This window comes from Dipodomys spectabilis, unplaced genomic scaffold (assembly GCF_019054845.1).
Source record: "Dipodomys spectabilis isolate Male_0828 unplaced genomic scaffold, ASM1905484v1 ptg000094l, whole genome shotgun sequence".
Lineage (NCBI taxonomy): Eukaryota > Metazoa > Chordata > Mammalia > Rodentia > Heteromyidae > Dipodomys > Dipodomys spectabilis.
The window spans coordinates 8561498-8582239 of NW_024870771.1; the positions used below are offsets into that span (position 1 = coordinate 8561498).

Here is a 20742-nt window from a genome sequence, read left to right on the forward strand (position 1 = left end):
GTTCCATAAATGTCAATTTTGTTGATCGTGCTCAGTAGCACTCTCTCAGAGCTCACCTCATCACTATCCTTAATGATGTTCTGCTTATAGACCTCATCCATCACTCACAGAGGACTGCTGAAGCCTTTATTTGTAGTAGTAGGCATGTCTAATTATTCTTTATAATCTATCAATTCTTGCCTGACATATTTTGAGGTCTATGACAGATGATTTCCTTATAAGGATTGTTGCATCTTATTGGAGCTTTAACTCCTCTATGCTCATGCAACAGTGATTTTTATACCTTAGGAATAAAAGCAGCTTTGTCTGAAATCAATACGTGATTTTACTGTTGTTGTGTCTAGTGTTAGCAAGTGTATTTCTTTCTCTGCATTTTACTTTCAATCTGTGTTATTGTGTTAAATATTTTCTTATAGACTGCAAGTAAATGAGTCTTCACATTTTTAATCCAGTTCTATGATCTCTTTTTATTTGACATTCACATTTAAAGTCATTGTTGATATAGCTGGAGTAAAATCTACTATTTGGTTAAACATATATATGTGTGTGTATATATATATATATATATATATATATTTATTCATATATACATGTATATGTAGATAGATATACTTGTCTTGTGTTTTTATAGCTTTTTCCCTTTTCTTCTGCTTTCTTTGGTCTTAAGTACCTTATTTCCATCTTAACACATCTTTTTACTTCTTATTTGAAGAAGGCAGAGACCAGAAGTATCACAGTTTGAAGCTAGCTTGGGCAAAAAGTTAACAAGATCCCATATCAGCAAGCCTGATATGGTGGTACATGCCTGTAATACCAGCTATGTGGAAGACTGAGGTAGAAGGATTGTAATTTTGAGGCCAGCCTCAGGAAACACACACACACACACACACACACACACACACACACACCTCGGGAAACACACACACACACACACCTCGGGAAACACACACACACACACACACACACACACACACACACACACACACACACACACACACACACACCCCTAAAGCCTGTGTGGTTCTGGTTTAACAAGTACATGACCCTGAGTTAAAACCCAAGTATCTTCCCCTAAATTTTCTTTTTTGGGTCATTGCCCTAGATGTTTGCAGCTACTTCATGTGTTAACTTTTCATTGCTATTACAAATGTCTGGGAGAACTTTCAAGAGGAAGGATTCTATTGACCCCATCGTTTCAGAATGTTTTATCCACAGTAGCATGGCTCCATGGTTCTGGCCACAGTGGCGTGGCTCAGTAGTTCTGTCCACAGCCATGTGGCTCCATGACTCTGAGCCTGTGGTGAGGAAGAATATCATGGTAATGAGAGAGCATGGCAGAGACTGCTTACCTCCTGGTAGATAGGAAGCAAAGAAAGATAGGGGTCAGCGTAAGACATGTCCTTCAAAGGCACACACCCAGTGCACCATTTGTTCTAGCGAAACTCACCTTCCAGAGCTTATACTATCTTCTGGGGCTCCTGTCAACCTCCCAGAGCTCCCAACACCTCCCAAAGCTTCTACCACTTCCCAGAGCCTGTGCAGTCCCCCAGAGCTCCCACCATCACCCAGAGTTCCCATCATCCCTCAGACAACTCACACCACCTCCCACAGCTCCCAACACCTCTCAGAGCCTCCTAGGTATTTAACAAAGGATTCTGTGGGGGGCACTTCACATCCAAATCAAACGACTAGATTTTTTTCCACTCTCCCCACCATCCACAGCTACAGGCACCACAGAATTGCCACCATGACTGCTGGAAATGATCATTATCTGTAGACCAATTAATAGCAATAAGAATAATATAATTCATGTTACCTTATTTTTCTTCTTTTCAGATGCTCTCCTTTTGTTTACATAATCGAGGATTTAATCTTGGACTTCCTTTTTGTTTAAAAAAGTTATTTATTTTTTATAATGTTACGAGTTCGCTATAATTCTAGCTTTTCTGTAGTCTATGTGTTCACCCTCAATAACTTCTGTATTTTTAAATTTTGTCTCTGATTTCTATGAAATATATATATATATATTAATTGGATCGATGGTTGATAGAGACAGGCAGATAGATGTAGTAGGGAGGGGATTGTCTGGTCTGGTATTCCCTGAGCTTCCAAGATGGGTGGCTTGTCGTCTTATTTTTTCATTTTGATAGGTTCCGTCATTATTTTCTCTGTACTTTTTATGCTATCCTCCCTTGTAGCTCCTTTTGGCATCTGGTTTTATTCATGAATGTTCCACCTTCTTATCTGTCTCAGTTCTTGGATATTTTGTTCTTCCCTGTTCTAGTCCCTTCCCTCTGTCCAGATAATTTTCTCCTTGAATTTCAGTTTTGTCAGTTTCAATTACCTCTCTTTAGACTCACTGAATTTTTTTGTTTTGTTATTATTATAAAATAAACATAACATAAACCTTACCATTGTAACTAATTTTAAATGTACACCTCATGGCTTTGAGTGCAATGTCCTCAAACCATTACCAAAATATGCTAGAATTCTTCTCTTTTTGTGGGCTTGAATGTGGGACTGCACTCTTGTTTAGCTTTTTTACTCAAGACTGATGCTATACGGCTTGAGCAGCATCTCTGCCTCTGGCTTTTTGCTGGTTAATTGAAAATAGTCTCTTGGACATGGAACCAACCCAGATGCCCCTCAGTAGATGAATGGATCAAGAAGATGTGGTATATATACACAATGGAATTCTATGCCTCCATCAGAAAGAATGACATTTCCCCATTTGTTAGGAAATGGAAAGGCTTGGAAAAAATTATATTAAGTGAAGTAAGCCAGGCCCAAAGAAACATAGGTCCCATGGTTTCCCTTATTTGCAATATCTAGTATAGGTATGAGTCAAGCGGAAAAAGTCAGATAATGTGATGTTAGGAAAACAAAACCTCAAATATGTATTTTAATGTTTTTGTTTCTTTCATGCATGTGTTTCTAATGCATTTATAAGATTATTTCTTTGTTGCTTTGTATGTCCCTCCCCCACAGTGTAACCCCTGCTTTCACTATATTTGATGTCAGTATAACATGTGGAGGAGACGGGGACAAACAAGTCGTTTAAGGATTCAGGTGGACCTGTTGCAACAATGAGAAATACAAAATGTCATGTCAAAACCAGCTTTACAATGTCGGTGGGGGGGGGGAGGGGGGGTATGATTGGGTGGGAGGGAGGGGGGGAGGCTGGGAAGGGAGGTGAAGGGTAAACAAAGGAGGAGGATGCAATGCTTGGTAAGAAATGTATGCATTATCCTGCCCATGTAATTGTAACCCCTCTGTACAGTATGTTCTCAAATAAAATAAAATAAAATTAAAAAAAAAAAAAAAAAAAGAAAATAGTCTCTTGGATTTGTCTGCCTGGACTGTCTTCAAACGTTGACCCTCAGATCTTAGCCTCCTGAGCAGCTATTTTTGCAGTGCATCAGTATCTGGCTTTCAGAATTTTTCATCTCCTCAAATGAGCCCATTAAAAATTACCTATCAGCTCTAATAATCTCCATCCTACATTTTGTCTCCACATACTTGTCTATTCTAGATACGTGTTTTATGTGTTTGGACCATTTCACTTAATATTATATTTTCAAGGTTCATCTATGCTGTAGCTTAGGCCAGAACCTCATCCCACTTTAAGGCTGAATAGTATTCCATTGTATGTTTTGCTGTTGTTTGTTCACTTTTTGTTATGAGACTGAGTCTCATGGAGCCCAAATTGACTGTAGTCCAAGCTTGCCTCAAATATTTGACCTTCCTATCTCTGGCGTGCTGGTATCACAGCTAGTCCTCCACTTCCTGTCTGTTATATTTTCTTCTCTTTCGGTGGATCAGGAAGTCAGGAGAGGACTACAGGGGGTGAAGTCCCTTCCTTCAGTATGAAGATTTCAGGACAGCTTCCCCCGCCCTGCCCCTCGTGACTACCTCTGTTGAGAAAGAGGCCACCTCCCAGCACCCCCATCAGGGCCACGGGGCCCTCACCCCTCAGCTATTGGAGTAGCTCCAGGCTTCTCTTTATTGCCCTGTCTTAGGACCCTAACTTCCCACTCAGCCTATAATAACTTGTCAAAATTTGTAGTCATGTTCCTGCCAGTTCTTGGCATCTCTAGACTTTGGCTCCAACTCATGGATTTGGGTGCCCATATTTCTCTGGATGCATGCCATTCCTCCAGCTTTCAAAGTGATCATGTGTCCTTGTTAGCTCTCTGATGGCCAAGGAAAGTCACTGAAATTCAGTTTGTTCAGCTTTTTCTTCTTGAACGATAGGATTATGACCTCGAGGCATTTTTTTGTGTAATAACAAAAAAGCAACTGCTGTATTCCAATGATGTGAGCAATATGTTCTTGTGAATGGAGGCTCATGTGTGAGCAGGCCCAAGACAGCTGCACAACGGGTCAGGGCCACAGAATCCAGAGGCACTTTTCAACAACAGAAATCAATCTTTTCAGCACCAAGGGAAGCTTTGCTTTTAGAATGTTGAAGAGGATTTTCACAGAGAGTACGTAGGAGAATAAATTGGGAATGCTTTGAATGCCAAAGGACTAAAGAAGTATTTAATTACTACCTTCAGAAACTGCTTGTACTGTTTCAAAGACAGCTCTGAGCCAAAGAGGACCAGCTGGACAGTGAAAAAGGGTGACTGATGTTCATGTGTGTTCATGCCATGGGCTTGGAAAGACGCTGGGACCATACGTCAGAATCTGAGAAGAGGAAGAAGTGCTGCTGAGGGTATATTTTGGTGTCAACTAATTTTGTAACAACAGAGGAAAGGAAGAAGGGTGGAAATGTGAGTTTTGAGGTTGTCCTTTCTGCATTGTTTGGCTTTCTAGTCTACGTATTTATTCCTATTACAGAAACTAAAATAGAAAACCAGAACAGATGAGAAATACTTCCTGGTACAGTCTTCAGGCTCTTCTTTCTCCCTCCTTTCTGTCCTGGCCTTCGAGCCTCTTTTTCAAGGCTTCTTGTAACGCTCTATCACATACTTCAATCTACCTCCACCCCATTCATCTCAACCCCTTACCAGCCCTTCTCATCAAACACCAGCCCTCCTTGCCTCACTCAACGCGTTCCAGCCTGCTGGCTCACCCCAGCACTGTGTGACCCTGGGTGAGTCACTCAGGCTTTGTGCAATGGCTGAACCCAAATCACAGAGGTAAAATTCTGCAGCTGCTGGCTCATGCCCTGTAATCCTCACTACTCAAGAGGCCGAGGTCTGAGAATTCTGGTTTGAGCAGGAAAGTCCATGAGACTCTTATCCCTCATTAACCACCCAAAAGAGCTGTGACTCAGTGGTAGAGCTCTAATCTTGAATAAAAAAAAGCTCAGGGACAATGCCTATTTCAAGCCCCCAGGAGACAGACACATAAACACACACACACACACACACACACACACACACACACACACACACACACTCCCCATCCATGAGTGAGAGAAGTGGTTAGAAATGAACAGAGCTATAACAATGCAGATGAAGCTGGGTCTTTTCCACGCCAGCACCAGGCCAGGCACCTCAGCTGGCCCTGAAGTTTCTTCTCACTGTGACACCTTGATTACTGAGGTGGCTAGGCTGGCACTGCCTGGTGCTGTCTCACAGGAGAGCAGCTTTGAGGATTGGGCAGCAGACAGGGAAACTCCAAGGAAACTCACACCACCCTCTTCCACAGCCTAACAGGACTCCACCCAGACTCTGAATGGGAATCTCAGGGCACTGAGATTGTTTAACATGCCCCTTCCTCAGGGGCCAAGTCAGTGGCCTACAGTTCTGCTCAAGAAGGCTGGCCCTGGCTTTTAGTTTCGCTGCCCTGTCAGGTCACTGAAGACCTCCAACGATAACTCCAAGTTCCCAGTGCACTTTGGTCCTTGCTGCTGATGCCATGCCTTACTGTCTGGGTTTGCATTTTTTACTTGGCTATACTAAGAATTGAACTAGGGACTCAAGCTTGGGCTCTACCACTTAAGCAATGTCATGCCTCCAGCCCTCTTTGCCTCCGGTTCCCCACACCCCTTGTTGCATCAGTTCAAGATAGGGTCTCTTTATACTTGACCCAGCCTGAACTGTGGTCTGCATGTTTATACTTTCCCCACAATCATGTTGCTGGGGGTAAGTACATTCCACTGTGCCCAGATATTGTGCCCCACACCCACAGAGCTAGAAGAATAAGTACATGCTGTTGTTTCCAGCCATTCACAAAGGTTTATAGTTAGAATAGTCTAGAACCATGATTTCTTCATCTCCATCTCTCAAGTAGCAAGGACTTAAGCTGGTTGTTTCTGAACTTTACTTCTAGACTGGCTTGGTTCTGCAGCGTCACACTGCATCCCAAGTCACTGTGAGGAAATGTGTCCCTTGGCCAGGCAGAGGCCTGAGGCCCTGGGGAGCAAACACTGCCCTTGGCCAGGGGAAGGAGACACTGCCCTGGGGAGGAAATGCGGCCCTCGGCCAGGGGGATATATGAGTTTCAAGCAGGGCTGTGTTTACACTCCAGCTCCATTTTTCTCCAGAAACAAGGCTCATAGTCAACAAGAAATCAAAAAACACACTTGACACTTGAACATTTCATTCTTTCAACAAGTATTTACTGAGCACATACTCTAACAAGAACAGCACAAAGCCACAGGGCTGTGAGTAAAGAAGGGTGACTTGTCCCTGGGCTCTCAGACTCTTTACAGCCGACACAAACTGGCACTCTCCAGTGCTCAGGCACCTGTGCCCTGGATGAAGGTAAGGGTAATGATCAGAGGGGCATCTGCTATGAGAACTCAGCCAGAAGTTATAGAACCCGCGGTAGAGCAGGACCTCAGGAGCCAGGAGTGGGATTCGAGCCCTGCCAGCTTCACACTACCTGTGTTTGGCATGGGCAGCACATATCAGCACTCTCCAGTTCAAGTGAGTCAGAACTTAGACGTGGGCAGGCATTGGATAGGCCGATTCCAGCATAGCCTCCATGCAGACAAGCTCGGTGATTTAACCCTGGGGGAGGTATCCGATGATCTGCACAGGAGGCAACCCTGAGCCTCTTCTGTGTCTAGATCTGGGTGACCCTTTTAAACTTACAACCCACAGCCAACACCCTGTAGACAGCATGTGGTTTTGCACCAGGGGGAGTGGGAGAGCATTTCTAACCTGAAGTCAAATATCAGACCCCTAGAAGAGGCACAAAGCCTTTACCACTTTTGGGGACTACAACTTGTCGGCAACTCCTCCCGTGTCTCTTCCAGCCATCAAAACTAGTGTGTTTCCCCACACCTGCTGTCCAGATGCTGAACCAGGAATGACACCTGCCCTTCCAAAAGACACTAGCATTCTCTCCTTTCTCAATTCTGAATGTTCTGGTGTTTGTTCTATGTGTGTTGTGGCTTGGGAAGGGGAGGGAAGCCCTTTCCAAAGGGGGAATTTTCTAGAAAAGGAGATGACAATGTGGAGGAGACAGGTTCAAGGACTTTGCTACTCCAAGGCAGAATGGTAAGTTGGGAAGAATTCTTGTACATTTTCTTCCTGAAGAGCATTTTTCCATTCAAAGGCGTAAGATAGTACATATTAGGGGAAATTGTTATTTGTACAGGGTGATCTGTGACAGAGAATCCACCATCGTCTGCCAACAAAGGTCAGCCTGGTCTGGCCAGGGTTGGATAGCAACACATAATGGTAGCGGATCAAGGTTGTTGCTCAGATGGGGCTGATTCTGTCTTCCGCAGGCTGGCATGTTGTGGCTCCCTGTCTGGGAGTGAGGCTGGGACGAGGCTGCTGGGCCCTGCTCGGTCTTCCATCCCCGAGCCTCAGGCCTCATCTTTACCACACATCCCAAGAAGACACACTGGCTATCTCAATCTCCACGTGAATGTGGACGGTTCCCTTCCCATCAGTTTTAAGCCTGGGCTCCTTTCTGACGTGTTGCATGAGGGGTAGCCTGGTGTTTGCAGCTTTCAGCTACCCTTGGCCTTGGGCTTGAGCTGGGATGCTTCCACCTGCAAAGACCCCACCCTTCTGCGTGTCTAGGCCTTGTCCCCTTCTTCCCTAACACAGTCTTCACAAAAGGTACGGAATTGAGTTCTAGCTTCTCCTGCTTTGGTCACAAAGATGCAGCCCTGGTGAGAGCATCAGTCATGGCTGGCCTGTGGACTCACACTTCCCGGCTCTCCTCTTGGGCTGAGGCTGTAGTGGCATTTTGAAGAAGTCACAGAGAAGCCTCACTAGTGATGGCCCAGAATTTCTGGGGGAAAGCCCCATGGGCTCCACTGAGCATCAGGGGCTGAGAGAGGCTTGGGATCCAGCTGACCCCTATGTCCTACCTGTTCCATAGCCCTGGGGCTGAGCTCTAGTGGCTGGTTCTCCACTGAGGTGAAGAGCTTGGGAATCCATCCTGGAGGGCTCCAACTTCAGCTGGCTCAGCTCCAGGAAAAGGTCTGGATATCTCTGATCCTGTCGGGTGGCCAGGGAGGGTTGGCCACAGGTAGTAGCTCCCTGTTTCTGATACAGAACGTTAGGGCCACAGTCCTGAGGCTGCCTGAAGAGCCTATCACCTATGTCCTGCCTTGGAGACCGGCCATCTAGAGAGATCTGCAGGTCTGCCACACTCTCCATGCAGCCTGCTAACATGGGCCCTGCATCTGGAGTGCTTCCCCCATGACCTGGCCACTGCAGGTCCTGAGGACGTCTCAGATTCTCAGGTGGCCCGGGCTCCTTTTGAGAGCCGGGCCTGGTAGGAGGGCTTTGCACTTTGCTTTTGCTGGAAATATTTGTTGTGGAGACTGCTGACCCCTCAGGAGAGAAAGAGCCGTTGGGGCAGCCTCTCGTCTCTTCCTCTAGAGACAAGTCCTTTGATACCACTGTAATCTCCTGGCCTCCCATCTTGCCAGGGCATGCCCAGAGCTCCTGTCTGTTGGGTGCTGAGCACACAGTGGCCCTACTTGCACCTGAAGCCTGATCCTTACTGCTCTCTGGCTTCCCTGCCGTTCCTTTGGGGGCCCCGTGGGGACCTGGCCGGGCTACAGCCTCCCCTGGGGGAGGGGCTGGTGGGGTCCTGCGGAGCCAGTTGACAATACCCATGGTGATGGAGAGCTCTGTGTCACAGAGCTTCAGCAGACACTCCTTGCCCCTCCAGGAGCTCTGCAGGAAGCTCTGGCTGAGCAGGTCAGGGCCTGGGGCAGGAGCCAGGTTCTCCTCAGCCCCCACATGGAAACTGCACATGGACAGTGGTGTCCCCACAGCTGGCCCTGACAGGCTCTCAGACACACACAAGTCATCATCTAGGCTCGGGCCGACAGGGCCATCGCTGGGATCAGAGAAGAGCTCATAGAGAGCATCCCCACTATAGCTGTCCCTTGGGAAGGTGACTGCCGGGGTGCCTGGGCTTGGGGTCTCTTTCTTGTCCTCCTCCAGGCCAGGTGAAAAGGAATCGTAGTAGCCCTCGTCGCTGGTGGACACAGATTCCGGCTGCTCACTTTTGGGTGTGCCCGTGTCTATGGAGCTGGCTTTGGAGTCATTCGGGGGACCCCTGCAGGGAAACAGCGGCAGCTCGGCCAATCCAGCCACATCCAGCTTAGGCTGCTCCGTGTCAGTCCCCTGAGGACCTACCAGCCATGAGCCCAGCAGGGCGCGCTGCTGCCGCCTCACCGAGCGATTCACACTGTCCCAAAACTTGGAGAAGTCGGATGCCTCATTCTGGGCAGGGGATGCCAGCTGCTCCACACTGCCCTGGAAGGGGCCCCGGGGAGTCTTGCTCTCTGGGGCCCGGGGTGCCCAGGCTGAGCCCTCGGGGCCTCCACTCAGCTCCAGGGATGGCACTGAACTTTCATCTGCAAAGATCTCTCCACAGCCTGTGAGAGAATCAAAGCTTTTGAGTGAGGCCACATCCTCACATAGGGCACTGCAGAGGTCGAAGGGTGAATCAGGAAGAAGCTCACTGTCAGACAGGTCCTGGCACAGAGTGTCTAGTCCCAGCCCTTCACCCAGGGAGAGGAAGGCTTTGCCTTGCTGCCCTGTAACATCTGATGAGACCCCTGGAGAGAACAGGCTCTTCTCCTTGACTGTCAGGGAGGCCAGGTTCTCTGTCTTGCTCCTGCGGATGTGGAATAGGTTCCGGAAGCACTTCTTGGGTCGTTTCAAGGAAATCCTCTTCCTTGGGATACTCTTGGCCACAGCTGGCACAAAAGGCATCTGGGGCACAAAGTGGCGGTAGTCAATCATGCGCTGGCCACTAGGGGACCCTGAGAAGCTCACACTGCCCACCAGCTGTCCTGTGTCAGTGGCTGCCTTCCCAGCCTCGGGAACACTGTCATGAGTCTTGCTCTTTCTCACCAATTTGAAAGTGGTTCCACAGAGGGCTATAGAACTGTCCTCAGAGTCAGGCTGGGCCCCCTTGTTTGGGCATCTGGTATACCTTTGGGTGCCAGGACTAGCCTGGGAGCCCTTCTCACTGCAGGGCCTCTGCTGTCCTCTCAGCGAGATGGACCAGGAATCTGCATCCTCTCTGGCCACAGCAGTGGCTACCAGGTCTGAGTGTTTCTCATGGGAAATGTGCATGGGTAGATTTGTGGAAAAGCTGGATTTAATGAAGGTCTTTCCTCTCTTCAGCTCCATGATGTTAGTGCTCTGACCACTGTAGGAGAAAGTAGGAAGCATTTAGTATCCAAGATTGGAAGGCTGGCCCTAGAAGACTTTTTACATACTGCTTCTCACATGTTCTCTGCCCCAGTGTTCTCCATGGAGGCACTGCTCTGTCTGTTTTTTTTGCTTTTCTTTTTCAGGACTGAGATAGAACCTAGGCCCTTATACATACTGGATAAGTGCTCTCCCATTGAGCTATACGCTGACAGAACCCACTGCTGTCTTTATATACAGCGGATACCCAGAACAGTTAAATCCCATGCCTAAAGATACATCATAAAAGCCATCATGAGAGCTGACCGGGTCCTGGTGACAGCTGCACCCATGAACTTGCCCAATCTTTTCTCAGCTCATCTGGCCAGTACAAAGGCTCATTTTCAGGCCCAAGCATTTGTCAACAGCACCTCAGTTCAAACCCATCACATTCTTAGGAGGGGCGTACCTTGACTTCTTTAAGTACTTGGAGCAGAGGACCCCATTACATAAGCTATTTCCTTAATTTATTAAGGGACCCAGATGAAAGGGAACCCTCTATCTACCTGCCTCCAAGGCCTGAGGCAGATGGTCATCCATGGGGCATGAGGGGGATATATACTGCCCTTCAAGACCAAGCATCTGCAGAGAGAGGCAAGACTCAATCCATAGAGAGGCATTCAGGCAAGAGGCATCTCACAGTGTATGCAGAATTTGAGAGGAATGAGGCAGTGTAGGCATGGCACAGGAAATGGGAGACCTGCTTCTGAGTAGAAGCAGAAGCATTATGGAGGCTGGCATCTGGATAGAGGACAGAAAAACTGAGCAGAGAGAACTGGAAAGCAGCAGTCCAAATGGGCTAATGATGGAGTGTAAGGTGGATGCCACTACAGGGGCAGAGTTACAGGGTCTAGCAAAGAAAGAAGCAACCAGGATTTGGCAACTACATGACCAAAGAGAACCAGACAGAGAGTCTTGGCTGCTGAAGGACTGAATTCATACCAAAAGTAGGAAAGAGCAAAATGAGTAAAGCTAAGGAAATGAGAAGGCAGAAGCTAAGTTTGGTAAAAGGGCCTGGACAGATGTTGGCTTCAGGAAAAGAAGCAGAGGTCCACCTTTAAATATACTGCCCTTGGATTACTTTGGAGACTCCAAGAGCACAATCTGAGAACCTCCTGACTTTTCCTATTGCCTGAAACAGAAATCCGATCTGCTGTCACCATCTCCTTGTTCCCTTTTCTAGGTAATGAACAGCCTAAAGGTCTACCTCAGTCCATCTATCCAGAGGGAGACAAGAGGAGAGATTAGGTGGATAGTTCCTTTGGCTCTCCAGGAGGATTGCCTGGTGGGCAGCCCTTGTATTCACTTGCTCTAGGGGAGTCCAGAGGGGGACTGCAGCAAGCAGAAAGCCAGTGGCCTCGTCAGCTCGAGTACCTTTTAGACCCATCCTCCAAGTAGCCTTGCAGCTACCGCCAGCTAACTGACAGCTGTAAGTGGGCAGAATCAAGGAGAGTGCCTGAAAAGCTTCTGCAGGAATGTCCAAAAGGGTGGAGCTGGGTTGCTTTACAGGCCAGATGGCAAAGCTGGCATGAGGGGTCATGGGACATGCTTATTGGCCTCCACCTGCTCCCACCTGTGGGCAGTGCACCTGGGACTTTTGGCTAGAGCCTAAGAGAAGCAGGCACCATGCCCAGGAGAGCTACAGAACCCAGGTCTCATTTCAGCTGCAGCTCAGCTCTTGGTGGTGGCACTGTGGACAAAAAGCAGTGCCTCCGGCTGTCATGTTGGCTTTTCTGCCTCTTAGCAGATGGCATGTGCCAAAGCCTTCTTTGCCTTTTACCTGCCCATCCCATTTCCACCTGACACATTCTGTTTCAGCTAGCAAGACTTTGCTGGGATATAGTATAGTGATCACTAACTAGGCTCTGGTCAAACTTAAGTCTTGATCACACCTAGCTCAATAGGCAGAGAAGTTGGCTTATACCTTTATAAGGGAAATACTACTGCCATCCCTGCTTTATACATGATACATTCAGTTTGGAAAAAGTCAACTATTACCCAGGTCATTAGGTGGTAAGTGACAGAGTTGGGATTTTAATTTTACATTCCAATGAAACAACAGTGTTCTCTCCTCCACCCCCGACTCCAGGTTATTCATCTGTAGCCCAGGCTAGTCTAGAACTCAAATCTTTCCTTAGCTTCCTGAATTCTGGGATTACAGTGTGTGTCACCAAGTCTATCTCAAACTTTCTTTTGTGGGAAACCTAAAAGTAGAATAATAAATAATACAGAATTTTGGAAAATAATGAAAATGATTAAAGGCATTAATAAATTTTAGTGGTATTTGTTATGAGCTCACATTTTTCACTTTATCAGTTTTATGTTTTGAAAGGGTATTTTGGGTTCTATACGCTCAGAAATAATTCAAACATGCTATGATAATGATTATTTCAATTGGTGCAGAAGACCTCAAATGGCTTGCCAGAATTCTCCATAAATAAAACTACTTGTTTCCTAGTTGTCAAAGTAAACCAATTTAAAAACAAGAATAGTTGAAACCTGCAAAATGATCCTTCAAAATATGTCATTGGAGTTTGTGCCAATGTTATTCACCGACTCACTTCTGAGAGTCTTTGGCACTCTGCACAATGACAGGACAAGTACTTAGGTACAGAGCAGGGAACTGGAGACATTGATACCGGGCAAGCACAGGTACTCCAGTGCTCGCTCTAGGAAATTTCCACATGAAATATTTTATTGAGCCTGTCGTTAGAAATGTGTTCTGCACATTGTATGGGTGAGAACTCTCTGAGTGGGCAGACAGTCTGCCACTTGGCTGGAGGCAGGCTGAACAGTCACCTCCCACGACAGTTCTTAGGGGCATTTTGGAATTTGTGTAGACAACCAGATGCTGGCACTACCACTGCCTGGGAGCAGAGACCAAATGTGTTTAGGATCTCAGTTGCAAAAATGCACACTGTAGTTTATAATTCTGTGGCTAAAGACACATGGGTGGAAAGTCAATATGTAACATGACAGGTCCACTCTATCATGTGCCACATCTCTCTTCTCCCAAAGGAAACATGTCTTCTTCTGGTGGATGGTGTGCAGCAGCTGCTACTCGTTCACACTGGTGCTTAATCCTACCTCCAAGCAAGACAGAAAATTCTTTAAGTCCCAAGACTTCAACTATAGTAGATTGTGAGCTATACTCATTTAAATGCAGTATTTTATGTGTTTGAGATGCCTTGACCATATATGTACATCTTTCCTAAATAAATGCTGGCTCTCAGGTTTTAATTCTATGAGCCAGTATATATGCACCAATTTGTTTTTTTTTTGGGGGGGGGTCCGGTCGTGGGGCCTGAACTCTGGGCCTGGGCGCAGTCCCTCAGCTCTTCAGCTCAAGGCTAGCGCTCTACCACTTGAGCCACAGTGCCACTTCCGGCTTTTTTCTTTTTGCTTATGTGGTGCTGAGGAATCGAACCCAGGGCCTCGAGCATGCAAGGCAAGCGTTCTACCACTGAGCCACCTTCCCAGCCCATATGCACCATTTTTTGGATGGGTCTCAGTGACACCAAATCCCTACTAGGCTAAGTCTCTCATCTCTAAGATGAACTTGTTACTTCCATGACAACAGGGATCACACGGTATACATTTATTTAATTCTATTTCAGACTTGTGATATTTTACATGAAGCCTAAAATATATCAGAATACAATCAAGCAAAAGATGTGAGAAGCATATTCCAGGCAGCAACAGTACCCTGCAAAAAGAACCCATGAGCAGAAAGGATGACGATAAAGATTTTGAAAGTGATAGTTACAGTGACAAGAGCAGTAACCCAGCTGGAAGAAGCCAAGAGACTGGCCACTCAGTCTCTGACCTCGAGGTCTTGGGAGGGCTTTGACTTTTGTTCTCTGAGCCCTAAGGAGGCACCACCAACAGCAAGTGTCATGTCAGTGTTTGGCTCTCACAGGTAACTCTAGCTGCAGGGGAAAATGGAAAACTGGGGCAAGAGAGGAGGTAAGGAAGTAGGTTAGGAACCACAGCGGGGAAAAAGGTGATAGAGACTCTCATGTCTGTGTCTGACACTTCTCTCTCTCTCTCTCTCTCTCTATCTCTCTCTCTCACACACACACACACATACAAATATGGATTTATTACGATATTGGAGAACATGAATGGATTCTGCTGGCCATTTTTCTTTTTCTTTTTTTTGCGGGTTGTGGGAGCTGAACTCTGGGCCTGGGCACTGTCCCTCAGCTCTTCAGCTCAGAGCTAGCCCTACCACTTGAGCCACAGCGCCACCTCCAGCTTTTTCTACTTATGTGGTGCTAAGGAATCGAACCCAGGGTCTCATGCATGCAAAGTAAGCATTTTACTATTGAGCCAACTTCCCAGCCCATGCTGCTGGCCATTTTTCTACATGATGACTAACTTTATTTAATTCATCTGTCTAGGATTTCCTTTTCTCTTTAAGGTAGCCACCAAGGCCCGTGGCTCATGCCCGTAATCCTAGATCTTAAGGCTGAGAACTGAGGATCAAGGTTCGAAGCAACCCCAGGCAGGGAAGTTACCTCCTATTAATCACCAAAAAGCCATAAGTGAGGCCATGGCTCAAGTGGTGGAGTGCTAGCCTTGAGCAAAAAAGCTAAGCAACAGTGCCCAGGTCCTGAGTTCAAGCCCCCAGTAATGACAAGAAAGAGGAAAAAGGAAAGTAAAAGTAATGCTTCCTCTCTTTCCCCTTTGAGCATGAAAATGATTTTATGGAACAAAATTTAAAAAAAAAAAAAAAAAACCTTGGGGGCTGGGAAGGTGGCCCAGTGGTAGAGTGCTTGCCTTGCATGCCTGAGGCCCTGGGTTCGATTCCTCAGCACCACATAAGCAGGGAAAAAAAGCCGGAAGTGGCACTGTGGCTCAAGTGGTAGAGTGCTAGCCTTGAGCTGAAGAGCTGAGGGACAATGCCCAGGCCCAGAGTTCAGGTCCCACGACCGGACCCAAAAAAAAAAAAAAATTTAAAAATTTTAAAAAAACCTTGGAATAACATACATGCACTCAAATGTATTGAGGTAGGTGTTTGACTAAGATGTATATTTGCTGTGCCTCCCTCGTTCGTAAGTGGGGTGGGGGGTATGGGCATGAGAAATGGTAGGTGTGGGAGAACAGACTGATTGAGATTGGAGAGGGGTGGGGTTTCTTTGCGCAGCAGTTTGTCTCTGTAACAGGCTGCGTAATCAATTGGATGGGTGGAGTGTGGACCATTGTGGGAAAGCTCTTGTGTCTGCAGTGGGGTGAGGTGGAGATAAAATAGAATCTCTTTCGAAAGCATCACCAAGCCACCCATCCCCACATCTGGAAGACAAAGAGATCTCTGGGGAGCAAAGGTGCTGGGGTCCTGGCATACCGCTTCTGAGGGGTCCCTGGCACTCACTTCCAACGGGGAGACGGGCCTTCCCAGTCCTCACGTTCCTCCCCACCCGCGCATCTCCCACTCTTCAGCTCAGCCCTTGGGCTCGGGCCATCGGCCCGGGGGACCGATGTGTGGAGGGGTGCCAACCCCCCCCCCCCCGCCACCCCCCCCCCGCCCCCCGCCACACACACACACACACACACCGCCCGGGATCTGCGCACCCAGCCCCCGTGCTCTCCAGACAACGCAGACCGCCCCAGCCCCCTCCTGCATCCTCATCGGTGGATCGAGGGCCGGTGCGTCCTCTCAGGGCGTGGGTGACTTACCGCAAGGGTCTCGCAGGGTCGCAGGGCGCGGCCGAGACCCAGCCCCGCGCGAGCGCCAGCTGGAGCCGAGCTCAGCACCACGGTCAGCTCCAGGCGCTACTGGGCGGGGGCGTTCGGGCGAGGAACGCGGCGCGCCCGCCGCTGCTCGGGGCTCGGCGGCTGCGCCTCGGCGGGAGGGGGCCGCGCGTGCCGGCGACGGCAGGGGCGGGGCCAGACCGAGGCCGAGGCCCGCGCCGCGCGGCCTGGAGGGGCCGCTCCAGGGCTTCCGCTGCGCGCAGCCGCCGCCCCGGCCTCCCGCCGCGGGCTTTGTGTCTCCCTGGGTCCCTTTGCGGCTCTGCCCCCTCCCCCCTGCAGGCCTCCGGTTCGCACCCCTCAGGCCCTGTCGTCTGGCTGTCCCCGCCTAGGTCCGCAGTGCGCCTCAATGCGGCCCCAACAAGTGTGGGTGCCGGTCTCAGGGAACCCGCCGCCTACGCTCCCGGGCTCGGTCAGGCCAGCCTCGCCACCCGTCCTGTGCACGATCCCGAGCCGGCGCGAAGGGAAGGGCGTGGCAATTTGGCGAGGCGAGGCAAGCGTTCCAGAGCCTTCGTTACGTGCGCACACTATTAATGGAGACACCCGAGCAGCGTGCGCGGCCCGCGCTCCGTGCCGGGTCCGCGGGGCCTCCTGCCGCGGCCTCGGGGGAGGGGGACCGCGGCGAGGGCCCTCCTCCCGGGGGAGGGGAGATCGCGGCGAGGACCCCCCTCCCGGGGCTGGGGACAGGGCTGTGGCGGGTGCCGGCTGGGGTCGATGCAGTCCCGTGTTGGTGGGGGGCGAGCGGCGGATGCGGATGCAGCGGGAAGGGACTCGAGTCCCGGGTGGAGCCCTGCCTGCCCTCGGCTGGAGGCTCCCTCCCTCTCCCTGGGTCCAGAACCCAGCACACTACCCCTCCGGTGGACTGCTCCCAGCGCCTTCTCCGTGACCACTCACCGGAGTCCGAAGGGACGGGATTCCTCCGGCCAGGGCGGCCTCCTAGCTGCGAAAGAGCTACTTTTCTATCATTCCCTAAGATCGACTCTTCTTTCTACCTAATGAACCAATGTCTCTCAGTGTCTCCCCCTCCCGCTCCCCCTCTGCCTCCTTCTCCCCCTCCTCCTCCCCCTGTATCCATCCCCCTCTCCCTCCCACTCGCCCCCACCCCCACCCCCGTCTTTAATGGTGGTAAGGTGCTGGCCTTTTCCAACAGTTTGTAGCCACCACGGGAGGTTCCTGCATCAGTTTCTCTCTTGGACAGAAGCACAAGAGGATGGTCTCTGCCTCTAGGTCATACACCTAGTAATCTAGGATAGGGCTACACAGTCACAACGAATGAACACCGTCTTTTATTACGGTTTCCCTTCCTTGGCACTTAAGAGCCTCCCTCCTTCCCTCCCTCTCCCTCCCTCCCTCCCCCCCTTCCCCTTTCCTCCCTCCCCCTTCTCCCCTTCCCACCCTCCCCACTTCCTTCCTCCCTCCCTTCCTCCCTTCCTCCCTCCCTCTCTCCCTCCCTTCCTCCCTTCCTCCCTCCCTCCCTCCTTCCCTCTCTCCCTCCCTCCCTCCCTTCCTCCCTTCCTCCCTCCCTTCCTTCCTTCCTTCCTTCCTTCCTTCCTTCCTTCTTTCCTTCCTTCCTTCCTTCCTTCCTTCCTTCCTTCCTTCCTTCCTTCCTTCCTTCCTTCCTGTGTGTGGTGGTCCTCGGGACTTGAACACAGAGCCTGCGCACTGTCTCTGAACATTTTTCAGTCAAGGCTAGCGCTCCACTTGAGCCAAAGCTCTATTTCTGGATTTTTTGGTGAATAATTGAAGGTAAGACTCCAATTCTGACCTGGCTGGCTTTCAATAACAAGCTTCAGATCTGAGCCTCCTGCGTGGCTAGGGTGACAGGCGTGAACCATCAGTGCCTGACTGTGTTCCTTATAAAATAATGATGAGGATAATTATGGATTCACCTTTTTCCAATGAGGGAGTACTGTTATTTTTCTTTGTTCACATTGTCATATATTGGCCAATGAGAGCTATCCTAAGCCATCTATTTTGTCCTTTCAGAGAATTTAAAAACACTTATTTGGGCTTTTTTTTTTAGCAAGAAAAAATATATTTTAAAAAAGGAAGAAAATATATATTTAAATGATTGTGTTCCAAACATATGGATCAGATCTTTTCTAAGAACCCCTCTCTGGAAGGACCTTTCCAGTTTCCCAGATCAGGTATTATGACTTTCCTGAAATATTGCTCTGATATAAATTTATTTTTTTATTGTGAAAATACTGTACAGAGGGGTTACAATTACATGGGCAAGATAATGAGTACATTTCTTCTCTTTTTTTTGGGGGGGGGTCCGGTCGTGGGGCCTGAACTCTGGGCCTGGGCACTGTCCCTCAGCTCTTCAGCTCAAGGCTAGCGCTCTACCACTTGAGCCACAGCGCCACTTCCGGCTTTTTTCTTTTTGCTTATGTGGTGCTGGGAATTGAACCCAGGGCCTCAGGCTTGCAAGGCAAGCGCTTTACCACTGAGCCACCTTCCCAGCCCCAATGAGTACATTTCTTATCAAGCATTGTAGCCTCCTCCTTTGTTTCCCCTTCCCATCCCTTCCCATCCTCCCTCCCTCCCCCACCCAATCCTCTTCCCCCACACACCAAATTTGTAAAGTTCATTTTCGACATAAGGACTTGTACATCTCCTTGTTGCAATGGATCCACCTGTATTTTTGACATAAATTTGATTTCTCATCAGTGTTTTGAACTGTGGCTGCACCTTTTTCTTTCCTGCACTGGCTGTGCCTTCCTAGCAGGTGTGGATTCACTTTGACACTGACAGAATTTTAAGGTTTAAACCACCTTATTTTCATGTGTTCCATTGAAAGAAACGAACGTTTTTAGTTAATTTTATCTTAGATTTTATTTTATAGAGTTGTTTAACTTTTCTTCTGTGATGATGGATTCCACAACCATGTGTAGTTTCCACCAGAAATACTGTATTGATCAGTTCCCTCCTTGGATGTCTGAATGACCAATAAAAATTTGTTTAACTTTTTGTGTGTATGTACAAGTCCTGGGGCTTGAACCTTGGCACTGTCCCTAAGCTTTTTTTCCCCTCAAGTCTAGCACTATACCACTTGAGCCACAACTCCACTTCCTGCTGTTTGGTCATTTACTGGAGATAAGTCTCATGGGCTTTCCTGCCCAAGCTGGCTTTGAACTGTGATCCTCAAATCTCAGCCTCCTGAGTAGTTAGAATTACAGGGATGAGCCACCAGTGCCCAGCAAAACTTTTAGGCTGCACTAATGCTGAACTCAGTTTTCCCTTCTAGATTCAATTACTACATACCTTCACTTTTAAAGACATTTTTGACATAAATTTTATATTTTTATAATTTTATTTATTATCTTTAGTTGTGCAGAGAAGTTTCCGTTCAACATGTCAATTTATGAGTACAGTGACTCTTGATCAATAACATATATTTTTAGAAAAAAATAAAACTACTCACTATCTTTCTCCTTCTTGAAACAGTGAGTCTTCAGGAGCATTAACTTCAGTGAGTCCTCTCCTGGCATAATTTTAATTGAGCTGTTTTTAATCCCTAAGCATAATTACTGCAGACTTTCTCATGACTATCTGTTTGCAGCTTTACTTTCTTCTTTGGGTCCCACTCTCTTGAAGGCAGTGGACACACAGTAGCTGTGCTTCATTAGTAAATGAAGATGCACTTGCACACGGCCAGCAGCAGACCTGCACATGCCATCCCATGGACCATGGACCCTATTGCAGTCTGCTGAAGGTGGAGGCATAGGGCTCCCCTGGTCCTGGATCGTGGAGGCCCAGTGGGCTCTTGCCATCCTGGATCATGTGTCCACTCTAATGCGATTGTCTTCCTCAGCAGAAGTCACCATGCAGCACCCCTTCCTGAGGTTATTTTAGATTGCTTTTGAATATTGGAGCTTTCCATTCAAAAGCAAGGTGGCTTAAATTGTTTGCTCCTCTGTTTCTCAGAGATGAGTGAATTCATTCTCCCACCTCAGGTACCCTTCTCACACCATCAGCTCTCGAGAGAACCTCTGAGTGTTGGGATCAGTGTAGGTGAGCTACACTCACTTGCATTACATCTTGTGAGGGGTGTATGCTCCTTTCCACTGTTGGTGCCCTCAGGTGTTTAGTCAAGGATAGTAGAATATTTCAGCAGGGGCTCAGCTGAGCTTTAAGAACACAATAGACTGTCCTGTGTTCTGGCAGGGCCCTAAAGAACTGCAGCCACTATGAGGCATCAGGGTGGGGATGAATAGAGTGTGCCTGAGTCTTCAGGGAAGGTGGGCAGGAGTTAGAAGAACAGCAGGGCTGCAAGATGTCCCCCGGGTATAGACATGTCTTCTGTGGCTGATCTTGAACTATATGACTTGAAGTTATTATATTTGTTTATTAT

General features: G+C 48.3%; 1 protein-coding gene across 1 annotated transcript; it reads right to left on the reverse strand.

The window, feature by feature from the left end:
- Positions 1-8185: 8185 nt before the first annotated feature.
- Positions 8186-10574, reverse strand: Amer3 (APC membrane recruitment protein 3). Its single transcript, XM_042685126.1, is given in 2 exon segments — positions 8186-8338; positions 8340-10574. Coding segments are annotated over 2 exon segments (2388 nt in total).
- Positions 10575-20742: the final 10168 nt, after the last annotated feature.